The sequence below is a fragment of the Setaria viridis genome, chromosome 5 (genome assembly GCF_005286985.2).
Source record: "Setaria viridis chromosome 5, Setaria_viridis_v4.0, whole genome shotgun sequence".
NCBI lineage: Eukaryota > Viridiplantae > Streptophyta > Magnoliopsida > Poales > Poaceae > Setaria > Setaria viridis.
Genome location: NC_048267.2, coordinates 8,913,936 through 8,921,465, shown reverse-complemented (window position 1 = coordinate 8,921,465; position 7,530 = coordinate 8,913,936). Strand labels below are relative to the sequence as shown.

General features: G+C 47.4%; 1 protein-coding gene across 1 annotated transcript; it reads left to right on the top strand.

Annotated features, from left to right (window-relative positions):
* Nucleotides 1–6,242: 6,242 nt before the first annotated feature.
* On the top strand, nucleotides 6,243–7,505 carry LOC117856205 (putative E3 ubiquitin-protein ligase RING1a). The gene is made up of 4 exons (XM_072294189.1): nucleotides 6,243–6,773; nucleotides 6,851–6,958; nucleotides 7,046–7,219; nucleotides 7,373–7,505. Exons 1-4 carry the CDS (start codon nucleotides 6,723–6,725, stop codon nucleotides 7,403–7,405), a joined length of 366 nt encoding a protein of 121 aa, XP_072150290.1. The 5' UTR covers nucleotides 6,243–6,722; the 3' UTR covers nucleotides 7,406–7,505.
* The last annotated feature ends 25 nt before the right edge of the window (nucleotides 7,506–7,530 follow it).

The following is a 7,530-nucleotide window of genomic DNA, read 5'->3' as shown; positions in this document are numbered from 1 at the left end:
TGAGGGTCAGGTACCGACCGGTGCACCGTGCACGCGAGCACGTCGGCGGCGGGGGCAGGCTACGTGCCCTGTGATGTGAGTATATGCTCATCACCTAGCGCCTGAATTGCAGCGCCTCATCGACATTAACCAAAGTGCCTTCATCCACAACCGGTCCATCCACGATAATTTTAAATTCGTCGAGCAAGCTGCAAGGACGTTACACCGTAAGAAGAAGGCCACCCTGCTTGAAGAAGGCTACCCTGCTCATCAAGCTAGACATCTCCAAGGCTTTTGACACGGTTAACTGGCCGTTCATGTTACAAGTTCTCGCTGCAATGGGGTTTGGGACCAAGTGGCGTGACTGGATCTCATCCCTGCTTTCCTCGGCCACCACACGAGTTCTTCTGAATGGTGATCCTATCAGGCTCATACACAACGCGAGGGGGCTACGGCAGGGCGACCCACTCTCGCCAATGATGTTTATAATCACCATGGAGGTGCTGCACAAGCTTTTCAAGAAGGCTGCCCAGGCCGGAGTGATCAGCACTCCACCAGATGCAGCAATTCAGCACCAATGCTCGCTCTACACCGACGATGTGATGCTTTTCGTTACACCTGCCATTTAGGATTTGGTAACTGTAAAGGAGATCCTAATCTTCTTTGGAAATGCCTCAGACCTACATACCAACTTGCACAAAAGCATTATAGTGCCAATTGCATGCACAGATGAGCAATTGCAACTGATCAGTAATATCCTGCCGGCCAAAGTGACTGACTTCCCCATTCAGTATTTGGCCTCCCCCTGACAGTAGGACGTCTAAAGAAGGTTCACCTTCAACCTTTGGTTGATCGAGTTGCCAGCACCATCCCAACATGGAAAGCAGGCCTCATGAACAAAGCAGGGAAGTTGACTATGGTTAAAGCTGTTATGACATCCATCTGCACCCACACACTCATCTCTCTGAAGGTGCCTGACTGGGTCTTCCAAGAAATCGACAAGCTTCGGCGAGGCTTCCTGTGGGCAGGAAAGTAGACAACTACTGGGGGCAAATGTCTCGTAGCATGGACTACTTCTTGCAAACCCACAGACTTGGGAGGACTAGGCATCATGGATCTCAGAATTGCATCTTATGCACTACGAATGAGATGGCTTTGGCTCAAGAAAACTGACGCCAACAGACCCTGGAGAAAACTGCAGTTTCAGTTAGGAAACGAGTCAATGCTGCAGCAAATGTTTCAGTCCTCAATACAGGTGCAAATTGGTGATGGTAATATGGCCCTCTTCTGGATTGACAGATGGAACGACGATTCATCCCCAGGCATCGTCGCCCCGAATCTGTGCAAGCTCGTTAGAACGCGGATAAGGAACAGGCAAACAGTGGCTGACGGGTTACAGCAGAAGCGCTGGATAAATGCTATTGTCGGACCGTTAACAGTGCCGGCCATTCACCAATACGTCCAGCTTTGGCATCGAATGCAGCAGGTTCAGTTAACAACGGGAGTTGAGGATTTGGTCACCTGGAGGTGGGAACCATCTGGCACCTTTACATCCAAATCCGCGTACAGAGCATTCTTCCTCGGAGCAGCTAGCTCGGCCACAGGCAAACTCATATGGAAGGCATGGGTGCCTCTGAAAGTGCGTTTTTTCATGTGGCTCGCCACCAAAGATAGGCTCTGGACAGCTGTTAGGTGCCACAGGCGAGGATTGCAATCTAACACAACCTGCACATTTTGCGACCAAGAACCAGAAACAGCTGCCGCCTCTTTGCCCATTGTCCATTCTCACAGCAAATTTGGCACTCTGTCAGCTCGCTCCGGCACCTCCTGAATCAGGCGCCATCTCAGGACATGAAGCCGATTGATTGGTGGATTCAAAAGCGCCAAGGACTAAGCGATCTACAACGAAAAGGGATGGATTCCAGCTTCATGCTTATCACGTGAAAGATATGGGTGTAATGATCGCATCTTCGACAGAAGAGCCCCAAAGACGCCGGTGGCACTGCTGCAAGACGTTCTTGATGAAGCAGCGTTATGGTCACAGGCCGGAGCAAGGCACCTAGCCAGTTTAGGATGGCCGCTACCTGCGGGTGTGCAGCAGCCTAACTGATCAGCGTCTGGCGCTTTGTTTTATTTATTTCTTTCGGTTGCTGCTTTCCGATGTAAACGCCCCTGACTCTCGAAACCGTGTGCGTGTGCTCGGAAAGTCCGCGTTGTAACAACTTTGTTATTATTCTTCTAAATCGAAAGATACGCAGATCTCCTGCGTATTCACGAAAAAAAATGGCCTGGGATCCGTACGCTGGGGACTCACGACTCACCTGATGGTCGGCGAAGTTGTGGTCATCATCAGGCTAACCGAAATTAAGGATCAGGTCTGCACATCATAGACTAGACTGCACATTCTTGCACGGGACACAATTTAAGCATGTACTTATATATGGTTAGTTGCGGGAACAAATAATTAATCAAATCTGAAATCTAGCATGGATTTATATTTATTTGACATTGCACATTTTTAATGCTAGATGTAGCTCCTATCTGTAGCATTAATTATGTACTGATTTTTTCTTTAAAAGCATAGTATACTAGTGTAGCACAGTACAACCAAGCGACTATGGTCATTTTTAGTATTTAATTAAATTGTATCTCGCCAGATATGTGTACTGAAGGCCCTGCCCTCAAAAAATAAAGATGTGAAACCGGGCACCTTTTCGTTTCATGCTTCTAGCAGATTGGGAGTGTGATCATCGAGCGCAGGGGGGTGTCATAGGTGGACCATTTTATTTGTTGAACTATCCTTATTTTAGCGCTTGCTACAACTAGCTCAGGCAACCAAGCACGTCCTAAGGCACAAATGACTTAGCGTATGCGGCTTCTATTTTGCTAATTTTGGCTGGTCATTTGCGACGCTGATGAGTTTTTCCCTTAAAAAAACGTAGTGGGCCGGGTCTCCACTTGTGATCGCCCATCTTTCTCTATGAAGACTCGATCGGCCTATCTCTCCTTTAGCGGGTACCCTAGCCCTATATATTCCAACATTTATGTTACTAGTCTATTCAGGTTATCGTGAGACGTCCATTGTTAGCATACTTAGCAACAAAGAGGCAAATGAGACGTAGGTAGATTGCCGGCCAGGCAAGACGAACTTAGTCATACTATTGTTTTCGAAGAGAACCTAGTCATACTAAGTGCCATTGTAAGTGTGCTCCGTTTTTTTAATAATACCTGGTGTCTCATTGAGGGACTTGTTAACTGATCTACAAAATGGACAACTAATATCTATCTCAATTTCTTCATGTATGGCAAAACTTTTGTTGTTCAATGCATTTACCCAAAACAAGCTCCCATGCTTTTCACAAACCGAACTCTACTACACTTTCACCTTGCGGGCATATTGAGCCGAGCTAGCTAACGAGCCAGCACTAACCGAGCCGGGCAGCCGGCTCGTTGTACTAGTCCCCCTTTCCCTCGTTTGCGGGTGAGCTGAGCTAGCACTATCCAAGCCGGGCAGCCGGCTCGTTGTACGAGTCCCTCATTTGCGGGTGAGGTCCCACCAAAGCGAAGTACCTGTCCCTAATTCGCGGAACGGGCCCACTGCCAGTCCCCCGCTCGCCTCAAACCACCCCTGGGCCCGTGGACCCTGTCACGTGCTGCGCGCACACAATTGCTTTACCCACTCGCCCACACCACACGAGCACACCATACAGGCACACACCTCCACAACTCCACAAGCGGCCCATGGTCGCTGACTCTCGCCGCTGCCGCATTTAGGTGTGTTTGGTTGGGCTGTGATTTTTGAAAAAGCTAGCTATAAGCTGTATAAAAGTAGCTGTGAGAAAACAGCTGTGAGAAAAGCAGAAGGCCGTTTGGTTAGAGCAGCTATGAAGCTGTAGCTGTGAACCGCGGTCATCTTGCATTTCAACCCTCAGATCTATTTAACTCTTGCACAAAGGTTCCTGAAACTTCCCCGTACCCCCTCTCCTTCTCTTTCTTCTCTCACAGCACCTCCACGTGCGCGCACAGGCACGGGCGGCACAGCGCACGGCACATGGCCGGCCGTGGCCCTGGCCGGCGATAGGGAAGGCGGGCACGCAGCGACCAAAGGCCGTGGAGCTCACTAGCAAGGGGCCGGCGACGAGGAAGAGGCGGTGCAGTGCAGGTCCAGGGGTGGCGATGGGCAGCGGACAGGGGCGGACGAGAGCCGATGGGGAGCGACGCCGGGAGCACTGCACGGCAAGGGAGAGTGGCCGGTGAGCGAAAAAATGGATGCGGGAGGTCTTGAGGAAGCCGTGGTCACGAGGAATCGGGTCGGATGCCAACCCTTGGCTGTGAATCGGACCGGCGACGGTGAGGTGGTTGCGGTGGACTTGAGCTCGGGCATCCTTTCATCCCCATCCTTTTTTCTTGTCCGACTCAACTTTCTCCACCACCACCGGAACATCTTCGCCCATAGCCCCCATGGCGTCGAGGTCTGCAACTCGGCGGCGCTCCGCCTCCTCCCTCGCCAAAGCCCACGGCTTTTCCGCACTCTGCGCCTGTGCCGGATGGCGTCAGCGTCCTGTGCCACCTCGCCTCGTGTTGGACGGCGGTGGCCTGGCTGTAGCGCCCCGCGGAGAGCATCTGCGGCCGCGGGGAACGCCGGCAGTCCGTCATCATCTCCAGAAGCCGTGGCGCCCCCATCCACCACGCGCAGTGGCTGCGCGCCTACGCCAGTTCCTCCCCTTGGCCACGGCACCGGCCATGCCAGCGCGTGCGGGAGAAATAGAACAGGGGAGAAAAACGAACAGGTATGTTCATAACCAGTGGCAAGTGGGTAATTTTTTCCCTCAAAAGCACTTAAAAGTAGGGGGAAGGTGCTTTTGGTTTTGTACTAGAGCAAAAGCAGCTTTTGGGCAAAAGCACATATGGCTTTTAGGTTCTTTGGTTGGTTTTTAGCTTTTGCAAAAATAAAAACAGGTTGAAAAGCCCCACCAAAGACATCCTGACGAGGCGATCGAACTGGCGGGCGGTTCTAGCCAGCGTTCCGTGATCACCTTCTATATTAGCATTTTCTGGTAGGCTATGTATCACTGATACGGCTGGGAGGCTGCCATATTGGTATTGGATACGCCCCGATACGTCTCGATACTCCCATATTAGATTAATTTGATTTAAAAATAAATAATTTAATTCTCAAAACTTGTCTGATACTCAGCGATACGTCTATCCGATACTTTTGACAGTAACATTTCATTTAAGCTTGGTTCGCTTGGTTCTATACTGGGCCTATAAACCAAGCTGCTGCCTTTTATCCCTAAGTTATGTAATGCAATGTTTCCTTAATTTGCCTCTTAATCTTTGAACTGCTTGCTGTATATGAGTGTATATTATTTATCTTGCTACTTATGCATTGCTTGACAAATTGTGTTTTCTACGTATCACTATTTTGCATATTTTGTTATTTTTGTTTTGATGAAATATGAAAAAAATGATTTAGTTATATATACTAGACGTATCGGTGTATCATGGTTTTTGGGGATTTGCCGTATCGGCGTACCGGTATCACGTATCGGTGAAACATAGGTGGTAGGTGGTAGAAAAACTCCGTCAAATTCAATGCTAAGGATAATAAGCTAGCGATGGAACAACTTTCCAACTTCATTATGTTATTCTGAAACTTTTAACCCATCAGTAGTGGAGTAATGAAATTACCAATTGTGTACTGTTGTGTCCACAAAGTGCATATAAAAGTATTTAAGAAGCTTTTTTCTTCAAGAACCGAACCGAGCGTTTGGATACCAGGGGCTAAACTTTAGTCCTGTCACATCGGATGTTCAGATACTAATTAGGAGGACTAAACATGAGCTAATTACAAAACTAATAGTAGAACCCCTAGGCTAAATCGCGAGATGAATCTATTAAGCCTAATTAATCCATTATTAGCGAATAGTTACTGTAGCACCACATTGTCAAATCATGAATTAATTAGGTTTAATAGATTCGTCTCGCGATTTAGCCTAGGGGTTGTGCAATTAGTTTTGTAATTAGCCTATGTTTAATACTCCTAATTAGTGTCCAAACATCCGATGTGACAGAAGCTAAAGTTTAGCACAACCCCTAATTTTGATATGTGTGCATTGTACGAATGATGTCAAGTGATACTGTATCATGTATTAAAGTCTGACACCTATACAGATCTGAACAAACGGATGACATATTTGCTTACAGTTTGTTTCCCCCTTTCTTTAACATCAACTAACCATTGTTTTTCTGATTATGAAGATTCAAGCATCCATTGCTGAGGCTTTTAGGAAACAATCAGAAGTTATTGGGCGGAAATCTACTGCCAAAGCTACTGCTGCTGCATTTGTAAGAAGATCACGCCGCAACATTTGGGCCCATGGGCATAGTACCTATTTTCGTGGCAGAGGAAGAGCTAGTTCTGATGCTGCTGCACTGGCCTGTTCTGATGATGAAGAGGATGGAAACGGTGAAAACGGTGGCAAAGAGGAGTCATCTGCTGAGGAGAGTTCCCAAGAGAAAAAGCAAAAACGACCACCGAAATGGCCAACACCACGTTCTTCACCTGCCCGAGCAGCATGCAATGAAGAGGTTGCTTCTGATGATAAGGATGATGTAGGAATCTCCGAGAAAATTTTAGCACATCTCCACTGCGAGCATGGGGAAAGAATGGTACTCGCAGCCAGACTCGCTACAGAAGCTTTATTGGTTCAAATGGCAGGGTGCTCAAGGGTGGGCGCATGATCAAGTTGGTCGAATGTTTGCGAAATTCTGATGACAATGATAGTGAGGTGAACATAAAACAGTGCACTTGATATGTTTTCTTATTCATTTGAGTGCCTCATTGGTTGCTGATTTTATTTGATAGCGTGACATACATCTTTGTCTGCTTCCACTGGATGGACAAACTACACCAAATCTGGAGAAGCCATATCTGTGTTGTGGCCCAACTCTCTCCATCAAACAGCTGTGTCAGGTGAGTCCTTATAGGAGCATTTTGTCAGTGATCCACTGTCAGACTGTTCTAGAGCTTACAGATGGTTCTGTCTATGCTTGCATGTAGTTTGTCGCCACTCAGACATCTCACAAAGATGAAGAAGTTGAGATATATGCGTTGAAGCCTTCTTACAGCGACCTTGTCAGCACTAACACATCTGGTTTCGATAAGGCAAGGCTTGTAGGGGAGGAACGCCTTTCAGACTTGCGTTCCTCATTCACATTTCCCAATGGGGTTCTGGTGAGATCAGACACTCGATTATCTCATTAACCTTTCCTTTTTGTTGGGGACGATTATCTCGTTAACCTTGATGCACATATATATATATCATGTTTGAGCTTTTCCTTTTTTTTGTTTTGCTAATTGTTTTACTCTTTGAACATTGTGATTCAGGAGCTGGTGTATGCCATCAAAGTCGCCAACTAGACATTGAATAAAGTGGGCCAGTTAGTTCAAATGGAAGTATTTTGTTCGTAGATATCTGGATCTTGAACCTTTTGATGACTCAGGGCTTTTGTATACGGTTGAGGAGCCCCCCAAAAATAAACTTG

What these genes read in the sequence shown, in the direction of transcription:
- LOC117856205 (XM_072294189.1), top strand. Translation starts at nt 6,723, where the DNA reads ATGATCAAGTTGGTCGAATGTTTGCGAAATTCTGATGACAATGATAGT. An exon ending in CCATCAAACAGCTGTGTCAG is followed by an intron (nt 6,959 to 7,045) that starts GTGAGTCCTTAT and finishes GCTTGCATGTAG; the next exon opens with TTTGTCGCCACTCAGACATC. An exon ending in CATTTCCCAATGGGGTTCTG is followed by an intron (nt 7,220 to 7,372) that starts GTGAGATCAGAC and finishes ATTGTGATTCAG; the next exon opens with GAGCTGGTGTATGCCATCAA.